This window comes from Salmo salar, chromosome ssa14 (assembly GCF_905237065.1).
Source record: "Salmo salar chromosome ssa14, Ssal_v3.1, whole genome shotgun sequence".
In the NCBI taxonomy this organism is placed as follows: domain Eukaryota; kingdom Metazoa; phylum Chordata; class Actinopteri; order Salmoniformes; family Salmonidae; genus Salmo; species Salmo salar.
Genome location: NC_059455.1, coordinates 17,743,799 through 17,762,896, shown reverse-complemented (window position 1 = coordinate 17,762,896; position 19,098 = coordinate 17,743,799). Strand labels below are relative to the sequence as shown.

The 19,098-nt window shown below is 44.5% G+C and overlaps 1 protein-coding gene across 2 annotated transcripts in view; it reads right to left on the bottom strand.

Annotated features, from left to right (window-relative positions):
- Positions 1–19,098, bottom strand: part of LOC106568848 (ephrin type-B receptor 1) — a 300,730-nt gene that overhangs the window by 6,760 nt on the left and 274,872 nt on the right. For both annotated transcript variants that reach the window (XM_045694009.1, XM_045694010.1), the window contains exons 13-15: positions 5,956–6,105; positions 1,506–1,699; positions 743–898 (exon numbers count right to left, since the gene is read on the bottom strand). In XM_045694009.1, coding sequence (XP_045549965.1) covers positions 743–898; positions 1,506–1,699; positions 5,956–6,105 — 500 coding nt within the window. The remainder of the gene's footprint in view (positions 1–742; positions 899–1,505; positions 1,700–5,955; positions 6,106–19,098) is intronic.

The following is a 19,098-nucleotide window of genomic DNA, read 5'->3' as shown; positions in this document are numbered from 1 at the left end:
TGGGAAGAGAGGGATGGAAAGAGGGAGAGGGAGGAAATACGTCAGTATTGCGTCTGCATCGCTGAAGAAGCAAGTACATAAACACGCATTCATTTGGTCTCTAACACATTTACACATATAACCAAAGCCCCAAATAATTACTTTCAGGAATGTTTGCCACTGGCTGTGAAGGAGAAAACAACCAACACATATTCCATTAACTTTGTCTGCCTATCAGTGATCAAGCTTTTGTTCTCTTTGATTGACAATTAAAACCATGTCGCTACATTTTAGAAACAACATTTTGAAGCCAGATAGATTTCTTAGGGCCAATATTTGGACAGGATCATTTTAAATGAGATGTGTGCGTACGGGCACACTTTCTCACATGAGTGTGTCTGTTTCTGTGTGTGTACGTGTGTATGTGTGTTTGTGCATGTACTGTACACCTGTGAATGCGTGTGTGTGTGTGTGTGTATGCAAGACTGCATGCGTGTGAGAGCCTGCATGAGTCTGTGCATGTGTGTGACTCACTTGGATGTAATCTGTGTGTGTACGTGTGTATGTTTGTTTGTGCATGCATGTACTGTACACCTGTGTGTGTGTGTGTGTGTGTGTGTGTGTGTGTGTGTGTGTGTGTGTGTGTGTGTGTGTGTGTGTGTGTGTGTGTGTGTGTGTGTGTGTGTGTGTGTGTGTGTGTGTGTGTACGCAAGGCTGCATGCGTGTGAGAGCCTGCATGAGTCTGTGCATGTGTGTGACTCACTCAGATGTAATCTGTGCCACCAGTTGCAGGGAGGTGAAGCCAGAGTTGAGGAAGTTATCTCTGTACTGGGTCATCTTGATGGCTCCCAGCCACTCTCCCACTGAACTGAAGGTGTTGAAGTCTGGGATAGAATGATCCAACAGGGTCTGGGAAGGCCTGGAAGAGGAGAGGAAGAGTAAGAGAGAGACAGAGTGAGACAGAAAGAGAGAGCTTTGATGGTGGTGTGAGCAGAGGTTTTGACTTTGATGTAATAAACTCATGTTTATTTCACTTTGAGGAAGTCTGGGTTGTGAAGATGTGTATGTCTGTTGTTTGTATACGTTCACACTGCAAAGAAACTACCCACTCCTCTGAAGTAGATCGGGTTCAAACTTGAATCTATTAAATCTCTGTGTGTGTGCCAACGTGAATTGTGTGTGCAACAACTGTGTGTGCGCGTGCGCGTGTTAGTAATTCTGATCGTTCCGAATGGCAAGAATAAGTGGAGGATATGCTTTGATGTAATATAAAGTAATAAACTCATGTTTATTTCAGTTTAAGGAAGTCTGCGTGTGCCTGGGTTGCGAAGGTGTTTACGTGTGCACCAACCACTGCTTTAAAGTTGTTGGGGAGAAAAAGTCAAAGTGCTTTGGTGTGTGTGAGCGCGGCTGCGTGTGGGTCTCTACGTACTGCATCACAATGCAAAGGAAATGGCGGGGATTAAGTGTGCGTGTGTGTGTGTGTGTGGTGATCCTACACATACATTCATGTACGCTACACTTACACTGCAGGGATGCTTGCCACTTGTTTCAGACTGGCTGGGTTACGGATCATCTTGTCCAGGGTGTTGACGATGTCAGCGAAGCGTGGCCGCGCGTTACGGTCCTTCTGCCAGCAGTCCAGCATGAGCTGGTGCAGAGCCGAGGGGCAGTCCATGGGAGGGGGCAGCCGGTAGTCCTGCTCTATGGCATTGATCACCTGGGGACGGAGAGGGTGGGCAGAGGGTCACAAGGTAGTCAGTCAGGGTCGCGTTAGACAGGACTATTGTGGAGAAGGTAGAAGGTAGTGAGTGGATGGTGGTCATTAGAACTGGGTCTAATCTTGCTCAAGCCAATAAGGTAGATGAGGTCGAATAGAAGACCATTGCCAGACGGGACCATTGGGAAGGCCAATTGGGAAGACATCTGAGGGTAGTCACTAAACATATGATCAAAGGAGATCAATAATGTGTAGTAAAGCAGAGAAGTGTGAGAAAAAGCGGATGTTTGTAGAGGCCTTTTGTTTCCCTTTTCCTAAACCCCTTTGCTAAATCATTTTGCGCCATTAAGTGGTTAGTGAGCAATTCACTCAGCGTCTGTATAACATTTTTTATAAAAAAAACAACGTTTTTGGACACGTGTTTATTTTAAAGTCCCTCCAATCTCCAATCTTATAAAACAGTTTAGAAAAAGGCTCAGTGCCTTTATCCTTTTTTGACCCCTATCTTTTGAAGAGAAAAAATACGAATGTACTTGTTCAACAAAATCTCCTTCTCTGAGCAATTGTATTAGTATAAAATAATATAATACAATTTAAAAAAATCACCATACAATACAGCTCAGTATTTGTATTATCTATTTTATACAATCTTTTATGATCATCTTTATCAAGGGTGCCAATAACTTGGACCTGGCTGTATACTCTGACACTATGGGAAAGTGCCTTGGGAATAGGCTGACTGCATATACAGTAACTATAGAAAGACGAGCGCTGTCTCGCTCTCTAAATCGTAGCGTGTTCATAGGGTATACCATATGACGGATTGTTAACCCTTGTATGTAGATGCAATCTTTCAAATGAAACGGTTGAATCAGGGCAAAGCCAAGAAAAGCCGATACAGGATAGAGATTCTAGGGTGTGAAAATGAATTATCATCAGAAATGGGAAGACGCACTATAGGTGTCCATGCTACCACTGAGACCTGTGCAATTCAGCAGAATCTTGATAAATGGTGCATATGGGGAAGTGTGTGTGTGTGTGTGTGTGTGTGTGTGTGTGTGTGTGTGTGTGTGTGTGTGTGTGTGTGTGTGTGTGTGTGTGTGTGTGTGTGTGTGTGTGTGTGTGTGTGTGTGTGTGTGTGTGTGTGTGTGTGTACATGCATGGGTGAGTGGGCATGTGTATGAGTGTAGTTGTCAGTGCATTATTTGTGGGTGAGCCCGTGTCTGTGTGTGCTTTTGTGTGCATAATGCATGCGTGTGAGAGTGTGTGTGTGTGTGTGTGTTATTAATGTACACCAGGGTTTCTGTTAGGAAAATGTGCTTCCGGACACTTGATCGGTAACATTTTAATTTACTGGACATTTGAGAAATGTACCGGACCCATATGCATTGGGTGTGTAACCTGATTAGGGTGTCCACCCACGGTGCTCAGAATGACAGAAATCATATTTAGAATATGGAGCAGAACATTCAAGTCAAGGATGCAACGATATGTGGTCATTCTTACCCAATTCTGATCTGCAGTTTGAAGATGATAGAATAACTGTCCATAATTCACTTTTCGACAGCAAGATGAGTAACGAACAGCAAAATCACTAGCCTATGTCAATCTACTATAGTAGAAAAGTTTAGGCTACCTATTCTATTGGTCAGCTTATCGAGAAATAAATAGCCTATTCCAAACAGACTCTGGGACAGTTGTGGAACAATAGATACAAATTCATACAACCAGTAGGCCTGCAACAGATCAGAAACTCAAAATGTTGATAAACTATTATTTCTTCACATTATCAGTGCCGCAACACGCACAATGCAGTAGGCTAAGAGCGAAAGTTTGTTCCATAATGCAATTAACGGGATAACACCGTTGTCAAAAGGACACTGTGCATGCGAGCGGTTTCATGACAGAGATTAAAATATCCATAAAAAATGTATAAAGAGAGGAGATCTAATAGGCTACTTTGAAGCAAGGTAAGACATGCCTCATAATATGTATTAAAACCTTCAGGTTTCCAAAAATGAAATATATGTTTTCAAAATGCTTAATGCCTCAAACTTATTGCAAAGTGGGGTCTGATGAAGACTGCCTTCCGTTGCCGTTTGATGCCGTGTTCAAAACAACTGGAAACTTGGAAATCTCAGACTTCAGTTGTTTAATACAACTGGGAAAAAACGAGTTTTGAACGGTCATCCATCTCGTAATTCCAACTCGGGAACTCTAGCCTCTTTCTAGAGCTCTGACTTTCTGACCTGAAGATCACTGATGTCATCATTTGACCTTGTATTTTTCTGAATTCCTGCGCTGTCTGACAGATTTACCACTCCAAGGTCTGTACAAATCAGCTGGGCTAGACAATCTGGACCCTCTCTTTCTAAAATTATCCTCCGCCATTGTTGCAACCCTTATTACCAGTCTGTTCAACCCCTCTTTCATATTGTCCGAGATCCCTAAATATTGGAAGGTTGCCGCGGTCATCCCCCTCTTCAAAGGGGGTGACACTCTAGACCCAAACTGTTATCCATCCTGCCCTGTCTTTCTAAAGTCTTTGAAAGCCAAGTTAATAAACAGATCACTGACCATTTCGAATCCCACTGTACCTTCTCCGCTGTGCAATCCGGTTTCCGAGCTGGTCATGGGTGCACCTCAGCCACGCTCAAGGTACTAAACGATATCATAACCGGCATCGATAAAAGACAGTACTGTGCAGCTGTCTTCATCGACCTGGCCAAGGCTTTCTGTCAATCACCGTATTCTTATCGGCAGACTCAATAGCCTTGGTTTCTCAAATGACTGCCTCGCCTGGTTCACCAACTACTTCGCAGACAGAGTTCAGTGTGTCAAATCGGAGGGCCTGTTGTCCAGACCTCTGGCAGTCTCTATGGGGGTGCCACAGGGTTCAGTTCTCGGGCCAACTCTTTTCTCTGTATATATCAACGATGTCGCTCTTGCTGCGGGTGATTCCCTGATCCACCTCTACGCAGACGACACCATTCTGTATACATCCGCCTTATCTCAGCTGACTGGTCACGATAACAACACCCACCAGTTACACGTGCTCCAGCAGGTATATCTCACTGGTCATCCCCAAAGCCAACACCTCCTTTGGCCGCCTTTCCTTCCAGTTCTCTGCTGCCAGTGACGGGAAGGAATTGCAAAAATCGCTGAAGCTGGAGACTTACATTTCCCTCACTAACTTTAAACATCAGCTATCTGAGCAGCTAACCGATCGCTGCAGCTGTACATAGTCCATCTGTAAATAGCCTACCCAATCTACCTACCTCATCCCCATACTGTTTTTATTTTATTTACTTTTCTGCTCTTTTGCACACCAATATCACTACTTACACACCATCATCTGCTCAGCTATCACTCCAATGTTAATCGGCTAAATTGTAATTACTTTGCTACTATGGCCTATTTATTGCCTTACCACCTCATGCCATTTGCACACACTGTATATAGACTTTATTTTTTTCTATTGTGTTATTGACTGTACGCTTGTTATTCCATGTGTAACTCTGTGTTGTTGTTTCTGTCGCACTGCTTTGCTTTATCTTGGCCAGGTCGCAGTTGTAAATGAGAACTTGTTCTCAACTAGCTTACCTGGTTAAATAAAGGTGAAATATATATATATTTTTTTTAAAGGCTCTGTATTTGTATGCTGTACGTGTGTGATAAATAACATAGCCTACATAAAGAATATATTGTACACGCAGCAATTTAATTCCACAAAATTATGCAAATTGACCTATAGACCGACAAGCATCTAAAGTCAAATGTATTTCCATCAGTGAATAGGCTGAAAAACATTATTTTACAATGGCCTGCGCCAATTCTATTTAGCAGCCTTTGTATTTGTTAAACGGAATAACTAATGGAAACCCACATATATGTGTGTGTGTTCTGACTGAAGAGAACAGCAGGCCATGCTGTAAGCAGCGCCAGGCCTCCTCCCTGTGTGTGTGTCCCACCAGTCGCTGCCTGCATGCTGGCCCAGAGAGGGAACATCTGCTGGGTTGGCCAGCCCTGGTGGACCAGGCTCCAGAGAGACAGTTGGCCGGCTGGGGATATGGAGCTCATTGGTGTGTGTGTGTGTGTTTGTATTCTATGACACAACATTAAAAACTAGAAGGTTCACCTTTTATCTGGATGCTCATTCATTGTAAAACGGGCTAAATTAATTAATTCATTTGATTGATTGAAATTTGATTGATCTGAATATTCGTTCAAAAGTTCAACATGACAATAATACTCACATCCTGGTTGGACATGTCCCAGTAGGGTCTCTCTCCGAATGACATCACCTCCCACATGACGATGCCGTAGCTCCACACGTCACTGGCTGAGGTGAACTTCCTGTAGGCGATGGCCTCTGGAGCTGTCCACCTCACTGGGATCTTACCCCCCTGAGGGAGATGGGGAGAGAGGGGGAGGGATAGGGGGATAGAGAGAGAGAGAGAGAGAGAGAGCAGAAATGACATGATTAGTCCAATAAAATAACCAGATATGCTCATTCCAAACCCTTCTAACCAAAAGACAACTGCCCCCCCCCCTTCTCCCAAATCGATCCAGCAGCAAGGGATTGTACCTATGCCCCCCCTCTTAATATGATCTGCCCTTCACACATCGACCCACAGCACGTCTCTCCCTCCGGCCGTCTCTACCCCTGAGTTTGAATAAAGAGGGATTTGGTTGGGGTTTGAGCGCGCCTGTCGAGCGTGTCTGTTTGTAATTGGACTACCTGGGCCTGGGGCGAGTCATGCACGGCTCTGATTGAAATTGCCGGGTGGCTTGTTTAAGATTCCCTCCACACACACTAACCTGTTTGTGGACCACTTGGTGGTTTCTATTGTATCCGGCCAGCTTAATAATGCCAATTAGTTCAACCTGGGAATGTGTAGATAAGTCGGGTTTGAAAGGACAGACGGGAGAGCTAGACAAGGCCCACCCTGCTCTCCTGGCTTTCTCGCACATGACCGGGAGGTGTGTTTTGTATGTGTGTGTGTGTGTGTAGATGTGTGTCATCTGCTTTTTGCTTGTGTGTGGCTGTATGTGCATGCACAAGCATCAGTGAATGTGTGTGTGTGTGTGTGTGTGTGTGTGTGTGTGTGTGTGTGTGTGTGTGTGTGTGTGTGTGTGTGTGTGTGTGTGTGTGTGTGTGTGTGTGTGTGTGTGTAGAGGTCCAGACTCAAACTCAGCTCATTAAGGCCCAGCTCAGAGTGTTTGACCTCTGGGAGCTCCTGACCCTGAACATGATGTTAACCTCGGACCTCAGTGGAGGCTGTTGTCAGGGTGTATGGTTCGGGAACACAGGCCTGAGCTGTTACACAGACAGACAGACAGACAGACAGACAGACAGACAGACAGACAGACAGACAGACAGACAGACAGACAGACAGACAGACAGACAGACAGACAGACAGACAGACAGACAGAGAGTTTATTTGTGTTTCTTTGAAAGAAAAAAAGACTATCTTTCTAAGCTCTGATGACTTTTCTGCTGATCCCAGACACCAAAAGGCTTTCTCTTGTCTAAGTTCTGTCTCAAGGCTATAGAAAAATACATGAAACTCCATCCACACCAATGAAAATAAAGACCCAGCTCTCATCTCTAACGTTGTCAGAGCCATGCTTCAAGGCGCCTATTTCAACTTGGACACCAGATAAAAAGAAAGTATGAAACATTTTAACAATGCCTCTTCCATGTTCCTCTCTCGGAGCTGTGATCTTAATATACTCTCTCTCTCTCTCTCTCTCTCTCTCTCTCTCTCTCTCTCTCTCTCTCTCTCTGGGAGCTCTGTCGTCACCGTGGCCTGGGTAAAGACGCTCGCCGTACAAGACCCCCGTGCCTCCATGCATCGCTTTGCGCAGGTCCTAGCAGAAAGGCTAGGACTGCGGGAGGCAGCTATGCAGATCATTAGTAATTATCGCTGTGGGCGAGCTATCTGCAAGCACACGGGTCAAAACGACACTTTAATAACACAAAGTGCTGCAGAACAGAACGAGAAGGCAAATGTATAATAAAAGCATTGGATGCAGTGGAGGCTGCTGAGGGGAGGACGGCTCATAATAATGGCTGGAAAGGAGTGAAAGGAATGGTATCAAACACATGGAAACCATTTGTTTGATGTATTTGATGCCATTCCACTGAATCCACTCCAGCCATTACCATGAGCCCGTCCTCCCCAATTAAGGTGCCACCAACCTCCTGTGATTGAATGTTTTTTTTTTTCTTTATTAACTCAGGAGGAGAAAAGAGAGAGAGAATACCCCAGGGAGGAAGAGGAGAGAGGGAGGAAAATAGAAAGAGAGGGGAATTAAAACGGGTCTAGTGTCAACACAGCCAAACAGACGCTTTGTGGAGCCTGGGAGAATAGAGAGAGAATGTGTGTGTGTGTGTGTGTGTGTGTGTGTGTGTGTGTGTGTGTGTGTGTGTGTGAGCCAGAAAGTAATTTCATTCACTGGGTGAAAAGTACAAGCCAGTAAAAAAGTAAGATTCTGTTCTCTTTGGTGGCGTTGAGTCTTAGAGAGCACACACAGAGGCATGTTCAACTACACAAGCCAAACCATACAACAACCTCCAGCCAAGCTCCATCAATTTCTTCAGCTAGCTGCTCATCACGTAAAGAATACGCACAATGCATTTCATTGAGACATCTTAACGTCGGCATGAGAGCATAATTGTTGTTCTCTCACCACCCTTCGGAAACAACGTTATATTTACAAAGGGACTCCACAGAAAAAAAAAGAAAAAAAACAACAACAAAGCCTAATATTTTCAATGTTCCCTGCAATCACACCTGCAACCCTGCACAGATATTAAACACTGAATATGAATCAGTAATACACTTGATTATCGCAGACCTACCATACCATCACTTCAAACAGACAAGTTACCTCCAGATAACCTTCAAGTCAACAAGACGAGCCGAAGGGATTGGTCCTGACTAGATGTGACGGCTTGTAACAGGTCGTGACCCGTTGTGACAGGTAAAGTGACAGGTGTAGAGGCTCATCTGGGGTAGACCTGCTGGGAGCAGAGTGGGCAGAGTGCTGTCAGGGTTAAGGAGGATCACGGGACGTGGGCGAGCGGTGTGGCGTTTTGTGACAGACAGGTACGCAGTGTGTGTGGAGGAGCTCCCTTTACACACACGACATGTAGGAGACGTGGGACACATGCCATTGCTACAATAACGTGTACTATGATAGATGTAGTGTGTTTCCAGTAATTCAATGGAGTATGTCACTGGCGATCTATAGACTGAAGGGGAATCTAGAGTGTCAAATGGCAGTGTGTATTGCTCCAAACAAACTGGATCAATGCCGCGCCCTGGTGTCCCAGGAAACGTTGACTAAATACCCTGCAAGCTCTTCTCCCACAAAACTTCTCAATCCTCTAACTCTCTGTTGTTTTGTTTTTCATTGCTGATGCATGCAACCTATGCCACTCCATCTCTCGAAGAGATATCAATGAGTACCATCATGTGGTTACTAAAGTAGCAGCTGTCCCCAAATGCAGATTTATTCCCCTCCGGTGGAAGACAAATCTGTGAACTCCCAGTAATGGGGCAGACACACAGACTCTGCCCCAACTTCTCTGTAATCCATTCCTAAACAATGCACACTCAAATGGTCCCGAGCACATTTACATAGGCTAGGCAAAGTGCTCCATCAACTGCCGTTTATGTCCCGAAAGCAATGATTGCTGGCACTGGCAGTCTGCCCAAATACAGAGAGTAGAGAGTAGAGAGAGAGAGAGAGAAAACACACCCCAGGGACTGTCTGGGAGAGGCGGGCCCTTCTACAGTTCCACTGTCTTAAGTGCAATGGAGAATAGGTTCCCACTTAAAACGTCAAGGGAAGTTATATTTGACTCCATGGAACTATTTCAGGCATCATTTCACAAAGTGCCCACATAGAGTAATCTACTGCTATTTATTTCAATTATATAGTTTAGTGTAGGAGTCTATGGTCCTCTACCTTATGACAAAGTTGTAGTAACACACATTTCTCAGGGGGTCTCAAAGTGGTATCAAATCACATTGTACTTGTCACATGCACCTTATAGTGAAATGCTTACTTACAAGCCCTTAACCAACAATGCAGTTTTAAGAAAAATACCTAAAGAAAAATAAGAAATAAAAGTAACAATAATTAAAGAGCAGCAGTAAAATAACAATAGTGAAAATATGTACAGGGGTTACCGGTACAGAGTCAATGTGCGTGGGCACCGGTTAGTCGAGGTAATTGAGGTAATATATACATGTAGGTAGAGTTATTAAAGTGACTTATGCACTTAAATAGAGAGAACAGTCTATGACAAGAGTGGCTAGAGTCATTGACAATTTTTAGGGCCTTCCTCTGACACCGCCTGGTATAGAGGTCCTAGATGGCAGGAACTTGGCCCCAGTGATGTACTGGGCCGTACGCACTACCATCTGCAGTGCCTTGTGGTCGGAGGCTTAGTTGCCATACCAGGCGGTGATGCAACCAGTCAGGATGCTCTCGATGGTGCAGCTGTAGAACCTTTTGAGGATCTGAGGACCCATGCCAAATCTTTTCAGTCTCCCGAGGGGGAATAGGTTTTGTCGCGCCCTCTTCATGACTGTCTTGGTGTGCTTGGACCATGTTAGTTTGTTGGTGATGTGGACACCAAGGAACTTGAAGCTCTCAACCTGCTCCACTACAGCCCCGTCGATGAGAAATGGGGCGTGCTTGGTCCTCCTTTTACTGTAGCCCACAATCATCTCCTTAGACTTGATCACGTTGAGGGAGAGGCTGTTGTCCTGGCACCACACAGCCAGGTCTCTGAACTCCTCCCTATATGCTGTCTTGTCGTTGTTGGTGATGAGGCCTACCACTGTTGTGTTATCAGCAAACTTAATGATGGTGTTGGAGTCGCGCCTTGCCGTGCAGTCATTAGTGAACAGGGAGTACAGGAGGGGACTGAGCACGCACCCCTGAGGGGCCCCCGTTTTGAGGATCAGTGTGGCGGATGTGTTGTTACCTACCCTTACCACCTGGGGGCGGCCCATCAGGAAGTCCAGGATTCACTTTTTATTATATTTGTATTTATTTCACCTTTATTTAACCAGGTAGGCCAGTTGAGAACAAGTTCTCATTTACAACTGCGACCTGGCCAAGATAAAGCAAAGCACTGCGACAAAAACAACAAAGAGTTAAACAACCGTACAGTCAATAACACAATAGAAAAATATGTATACAGTGTGTGCAAATGAAGTAAGGAGGTAAGGCAATAAATAGGCCAATAGTGGCAAAGTAATTACAATTTAGCAATTTACACTGGAGTGATATATGTGCAGATTAGGATGTGCAAGTAGAAATACTGGTGTGCAAAAGAGCAGAAAAACAAATATGGGGATGAGGTAGGTGGTTGGATGGGCTATTTACAAATGGGCTGTGTACAGCTGCAGCGATTGGTAAGCTGCTCTGACAGCTGATGCTTAAAGTTAGTGAGGGAGATATAAGTCTCCAACTTCAGTGATTTTTGCAATTCATTCCAGTCACTGGCAGCAGAGAACTGGAAGGAAAGGTGGCCAAAGTAGATGTTGGCTTTGGGGATGACCAATGAAATATACCTGCTGGAGCGCATGCTATGGGTGGGTGTTGCTATGGTGAGCAGTGAGCTGAGATAAGGCGGCGCTTTACCTAGCAAAGACTTATAGATGACCTGGAGCCAGTGGGTTTGGCAACGAATATGTAGCGAGGACCAGCCAACGAGAGCATACAGGTCGCAGTGGTAGGTAGTATATGGGGCTTTGGTGACAAAATGGATGGCACTGATAGACTGCATCCAATTTGCTGAGTAGAGTGTTGGAGGCTATTTTGTAAATGACATCGTCGAAGTCAAGGATTGGTAGGATAGTAAGTTTTATGAGGGTATGTTTGGCAGCATGAGTGAAGGAAGCTTTGTTGCGAAATAGGAAGACGATTCTCGATTTAACTTTGGATTGGATATGCTTAATGTGAGTCTCGAAGGAGAGTTTACAGTCTAGCCAGACACCTAGCTATTTATAATTGTCCACATATTCTAAGTTGTAACCATCCAGAGTAGTGATGCTAGCCGGGCGAGCAGGAGCGGGCGGCAATCGGTTGAAGAGCATGCATTTTGATTTACTAGCATTTAATAGCAGTTGGTGGCCACAGAAGAAGTGTCGTATGGCGTTGAAGCTCGTTTGGAGGTTTGTTAACACAGTGTCAAAGAAGGGCCAGATGTATACAGAATGATGTCGTCTGCATAGAGATGGATCAAAGAATCACCAGCAGCAAGAGCGACATCATTGATATATACAGAGAAAAGAGTTGGCCCGAGAATTGAACCCTGTGGCACCTCCATAGAGACTGCCAGAGGTCTGGACAACAGGCCCTCCGATTTGACACAATGAACTCTATCTGCGAAGTAGTTAGTGAACCAGGCGAGGTAGTCATTAGAGAAACCAAGGCTGTTGAGTCTGCCGATAAGAATACGATGATTGACAGAGTCGAAAGCCTTGGACAGGTCGATGAAGACTTGCAGCGGAAGGTGTTTAGTACCAGGGTCATTAGCTTAGTGATGAGCTTTGAGGACACTATGGTGTTGAACACTGAGCTGTAGTCAATGAATAGCATTCTCACATAAGTGTTCCTTTTGTCCAAAAGGCAGTGTGGAGTGCAATAAAGATTGCGTCATCTTTATTTAATTTACCTTTATTTGACTAGGCAAGTCAGTTAAGAACAATTTCTTATTTTCAATGACAGCCTAGGAACAGTGGGTTAACTGCCTTGTTCAGGGGCAGAACAACAGAGTTGTACCTTGTCTGCTCAGGGATTCGAACTTGCAACCTCTTGGTTATTAGCCCAACGCGCTAACCACTAGGCTACCCTGCAACCCTAGGATCTGTTGGGGCGATATGCAAATTGGAGTGAGTCTAGGGTTTCTAGGATAATAGTGTTGATGTGAGCCATGACCAGCCTTTCAAAGCACTTCATGGTTACAGACGAGTGCTACGGGTCGGTAGTCATTTAGGCAGGTTACCTTAGTGTTCTTGGGCACAGGGACTATGGTGGTCTGCTTGAAATATGTTGAAATTACAGACTCAGACAGGGAGAGGTTGAAAATGTCAGTGAAGACACTTTCCAGTTGATCAGCGCATGCTCGGAGTACACGTCCTGGTAATCCGTCTGGCCCTGTGGCCTTGTGAATGTTGACCTGTTTAAAGGTCTCACTCACATCGGCTGCAGAGATTGTGATCACACAGTCGTCTGGAACAGCTGATGCTCTCATGCATGTTTCAGTGTTACTTGCCTTGAAGCGAGCATAGAAGTAATTTAGCTCGTATGGTAGGCTCGTGTCACTGGGCAGCTCTCGGCTGTGCTTCCCTTTGTAGTCTGTAATAGTCTGCAAGCACAACCACATCCGACGAGCGTCGGAGCCAGTGTAGTACGATTTGATCTAAGTCCTGATTGATGCTTTGTTTGTTTGATGGCTCGTCAGAGGGCACAGCCGGATTTCTTATAAGCTTCTGTGTTAGAGTCCCACTACTTGAAAGCGGCAGCTCTACCCTTTAGCTCAGTGCGGATGTTGCCTGTAATTCATGGCTTCTGGTTGGGGTATGTACCTACAGTCACTGTGGGGATGACGTCATCGAACCACTTATTGATGAAGCCAGTGACTGATGTGGTGTACTCCTCAATACCATCGGAAGAATCACGGAACATATTCCAGTCTGTGCTAGCAAAACAGTCCAGTAGCTTAGCCTCTGCTTCATCTGACCACTTTTTTTATTGACTGAGTCACTGGTGCTTCCTGCTTGAATTTTTGCTTGTAAGCAGGAATCAGGAGGATACAATTATGGTCATATTAGCCAAATGGATGGCGAGGGAGAGCTTTGTACGCGTCTCTGTGTGTGGAGTAAAGGTGGTCTAGAGTTTTTTTCCCTCTGGTTGCACATTTAATATGTTGGTTGAAATTTGGTAAAACGGATTTAAGTTTCCATGCATTAAAGTCCACAGTCACTAGGAGCGCCGCCTCTGGAGGAGCGTTTTCCTGTTTGCTTATGGCGGAATACAGCTCATTGAGTGCCGTCTTAGTGCCAGCATCGGTCTGTGGTGGTATGTAGACAGCTACGAAAAATACAGATGAAAGCTCTCTAGGTAGATAGTGTGGTCTACAGCTTATCATGAGATACTCTACCTCAGGTGAGAAAAACCTCGAGACTTCCTTAGATATCGTGCACCAGCTGTTTCTTACAAATATACATAGACCCAACCGCTTGTCTTACCAGAGGCTGCTGTTCTATCCTGCCGTTACAGTTATAGCCCGCCAGCTGTATGTTATTGATGTCGTTGTTAAGCCACGACTCGGTGAAACATAAGATATTACAGTTTTTAATGTCCTGTTGGTAGGATATACGTGCTTTTAGTTCGTCCAATTCATTATCCAGCAATTGTACGTTGGCCAATAGTACCGATGGCAAAGGGAGATTAGCCACTCTTCGGCGGATCCTCACAAGGCACCCCGATCGCCTTCCGCGATACCTTTTCCTGCGAATGATGGGGATGTGGGCATGTTCGGTTGTCTGGAGTAAATCCCTCTCGTCCGACTCATTAAAGTGAAATTATTCGTCCAGTTCAAGGTGTGTAATCGCTGTTCTGATTTCTAGAAGCACTTTTCGGTCACAAGACACTGTGGCAGAAACATTATGTACAAAATACTTACAAATAACACAAAAAAACATACACAATATCCCAATTGGTTACAGGATCGTGAAACGGCAGCCATCTCCTTCGGCGCCATTATGGCAGGGTATGAAATCCGACCTTCGATAAACGTCTGTGTAGTCTTTTGCAGGTAACATATTCCTTCAGATCTTCAACTCGATGACACCACTTCTGCTTAATAGAAATGCTCCCTACCCTTGTGCAACCTCTATCTGGGCCCCTGATGACTCAGGGGCCACCAGGGGCCCCTCAAATTAAACCCAGCGTGAATACTATCTTATTATCATGTATTTTTGCACATCCTTGTTAGGCTTTTTCAGAGGTTTAATATTAGACTACGACCTTGGCTTGTGTAACCGGGTGACATCTTTATTCTGTCCCCTTGAGATGACTCTGAGAAGTTGGAAAATAGGCAATTACAGCCCACAGCACACAGACTAATCACATAACAGATTGCCTGGGTTGTTTAAACAAGAACTGATGTGTCTCTACTCATGTCATTGGGCGGCAGGTATTCTAGTGGCTAAAGGTCTCTGGTTTTAATCCCCAAGCCGACTAAGTGAAAAATCTGTCGATGTGCCCTTGAGCAAGGCACTTGACCCCAATTGCTATTATATGTCACTCTGGATAAGAGTGTCTGCTAAATTGTAAAACATGTTACCCTATCATAGCGTTTTCTCTTCCCAGGAACTAGCATGCTGTGACCCTCTGTCTCTCTCTCTTTGAGGACCAATTAATCAAAAATGAATTGAATCTGTAGTAGCTCGCTAGTTTACTAACTGGCGGACTGGCCAGCAACTTCCCATGATTGTCCAATGTCATTATATGGACTGAGGTCAGGGTTGTGACAAAATCTGTCTCCCACATTACATTTGGTCCCCCCTTCAGTGTGCTATGTAGAGGATCACCATGTCTGAATCATGCTCTGCATCCATAGTGCATCCATACAGGCACAGTGCATCCATACAGGCACAGTATGCCCACCTCAGTCATAGATAGCAGCTTGATCTGTCACACATGACAGGAGTTATAAATCAAGCCATGTTCCCGCTTTGATAAAGGAGTCTGGGTGGACCGAATGGCAACTTTTCTCTGAGTTTTTCCGCTTCTTTTTCACTTCTTTACTCAGGGATGAGTTCCCCTTAAGTCCCCTGTAACTTTTGCCACATAAATATTTCACACGCGTGATAAACAACACAAAAGGAAACATGCCAGAGGGAGAGAAGGAAAGGAGGAAAGGATGGAAATAGAAAAAAAGGAACAAAAACAGAGGGTGGATTGAAGGCAGCGGAGCGGAGAGAGGGAGAATGTCAGTCAGGTCGCGGGGGTTTGATGGATGAGGTATGTTACTGGGCTGTGGGTGACCTCGCCTCTCAACCGCTTGCCCTCTTTGATGCAGCCTCAAAGACACACACCCATTCAAGTGTGCGCAAACACACAGGCGAGCATGAAGACACACACATACAGTTGAAGTCGGAAGGTTGGAGGTCTTACAACAATTGTTGACAGACAGATTATTTCACTTATAATTCACTGTATCACAATTCCAGTGGGTCAGAAGCTTACATACACTAAGTTGACTGTGCCTCTAAACAGCTTGGAAAATGTCAGAAAAGTATGTCATGGCTTTAGAAGCTTGTGATAGGCTAATTGACAACATTTGAGTCAATTGGAGGTGTACCTGTGGATGTATTTCAAGGCCTACCTTCAATCTCAGTGCCTCTTCACTTTGGTGCGAAAAGTGCTAATCACTCCCAAAACAACAGCAAAGGACCTTGTGAAGATGCTGGAGGAAACAGGATTAAAAGTATCTATTTCCATATGTACTTTTTGAAGAAATGTCCTCTGGTCTGATTTAACAAAAATAGAACTGTTTGGCCATAATGACCATCGTTATGTTTGGAGGAAAAAGGGGGAGGCTTGCAAGCCGAAGAACACCATCCTAATCGTAAAGCACGGGGGTGGCAGCATCATGTTGTGGGGGTGCTTTGCTGAAGGAGGGACTAGTGCACTTCACAAAATAGATGGCATCATGAGGCAGGAAAATTATGTGGATATATTGAAGCAACATCTCAAGACATCAGTCAGGAAGTTAAAGCTTGGTCGCAAATTGGTCTTCTAAATGGACAATGACGACAAACATACTTCTAAAGTTGTGGCAAAATGGCTTAAGGACAACAAAGTCAAGGTACAACAACAAAGTCACAAAGCCCTGACCTCAATCCTATAGAAAATGTGTGGGCAGAACTGAAAAAGCGTGTGCGAGCATGGAGGCCTAGAAACCTGATTCAGTTACACCAGCTCTGTCAGGAGGAATGGGCCAAAATTCACCCAACTTATTGTGGGAAGCTTGTGGAAGGCTACCCGAAACGTTTGACCCAAGTTCAACAATTTAAAGGCAATTCTACAAAATACTAATTGAGTATATGTAAACTTCTGACCCACTGGGAATGTGATGAAAGAAATAAAAGCTAAAATAAATCATTCTCTCTACTATTATTCTGACATTTCACATTCTTAAAATAAAGTGGTGATCCTAACTGACCTAAGACAGGGAATTTTTACTAGGATTAAATGTCAGGAATTGTGAAAAACTGAGTTTAAATGTATTTGGCTAAGGTGTATGTAAACTTCCGACTTCAACTGTATATCACGAGATCATATTCAAATAAGTTTTGTTTATATTCATGTTTACCAATACTGATACCTGTTACATTTGGATCCTGTCTAATTCTTTCTGCAAGCGGTTCAATTGCCAGTGCAAACAGGAAGGGGGAGAGAGGACATCCGTGTCTTGTGTACCTTTCTAAAGCAATTTCATCAGATAATATATTATTTGTGTATATTTTTGCTTCAGGGCATTTATATAATATTTTTATTAAATGTATTATTTCAGCTGGAAATAATGCCTAAGCCTAAAAAAAACCTTTTTCCTTGTGGGGGCAGGCGAAATGTACCCAGTTGTCCGAATTTTCTGGGGACTTCTGGTCCCCACAAGGATAGTAAAACTAAACCAAACACACACACAACACATCATACATTACGCAGGGACTCTGCCTGTCATTCCTTTGAGCCACTTGGTCCCCCAGGGAAAATATGTGATGAAAAATAAGTGAAAAGATGGATGGACGGATAGAAGGATAAATAGATGGACTGATGTGAAATTCATGGCCCGCAGAGCGTCTAAAAATCAATTCTGTCCTCCGTAAGGTCACACGGGTCATCCCTCTCCACTCGCAGTGAGGGCAGCATCCTGAAGAGGTGCATGCTGGGAGTAATTACACACAACCAAATATAGTGCTGAAGCGGGACAATAGCTGTAGAAAGAGAAAGAGAAAGAAGGTAAAAGTCGACGTCTGTAAACATCTGTAGTCAATGTTTTGTTTGATGCTCGTCAAAGTGATCTTTAATCGAGCTTTCGTGATATACTGACAACGGTCAGACGGTTTGACTGACATGGTTCAAGTTAGCAATTAGGTCTTAAACCATGTGCTGGTCAAAACATTACAACTGAATCACCAAAGCCTAAATAAAGAGATTACCTTTTGCGACCATGCAGCAAACATTTGAGGAGAAATGTATTTCTCTACCCCCCTGCTCCTATAGCCACTCTGGTCCCTGCGTGAGTACCAACCCCAGAGTTAACACTATGTAATTAACAGCATGTCCGCCAGCACCTTCCCCAGCACCGCTCTGGAAGCTAGGTAATTGGTGCCCTCCGAAATGGTGGGAAAACATCACAAAGGAAGGAGAGAAAGGAAAATAAGGTGATTAATTTGCAGGAGGAGGAGGTCGATTGCGACGTATATCACAGCACGTTGGCGGAAGTTAATTTCCCTGATTCCCTCGGCCTCCACAAGCCGCGCTGGCCTCGCTCCATGATTGCTTTGGCATTCTGCGTTCACCTCGTAACCGGCGGAGGGAGGACAGCGAGTGAAGGGCGCTGCCATGGCGGCTTGGCAGCAAGCATGGCTTAATTAAAGTAAGATGTGAGGGACCCAAGGACCACAATTCTATCCACAACGTCTCCGCTGTGGATAGAGAATATTCCCAGAACGTTCCCCAGGAGAGTGGATTAGAATGGAGGGTCAGGACACAGCTAGTGACAAGACACAGTAAGGTCAAGCGGAATGCTCGGAGAGACTTGTGTTACACTGGTGTGCTTATGGACAGAGTGCAAATAGCAGTTTCTGTATATGTGTTATATGGCAGAACTCTCATGCCATATAGGTCCTATCATTAGGAATACCTGGGTTGGGTAAAGGTTAAGCACAAAAAAACAGTTGGTGTGAAAAGTACTGTCATTGTACAGTACCTTTCTAATGTCCAAGACAAATTCCCCTTGGGGACAATAAGGTATATCCTAAAGCCTATATCTATCTATTTTTCAACCCTTATCGCCAGTCTAAAACCCTTGAGATACATCATCTCATTTTCAAGGGGTTTTGTATACTGTACATGAAACAACTAAACATCAAGAACACTAAACAATAATCCAATCCAAACATCTAACCCCCTTCGTGGTATCAGCGAGATTGACAGCTGACAACAGAAGGTGTGCTTGTCTTTGTTGTTTCAGCAGGGCTTAACCACAGGGGTCACAGAGACCCAGGTAGGTCTTCCTTCCTAGTGGGCAATTAACTTCCCAAACCCATATCACACTTCCTGTTCACACCTAA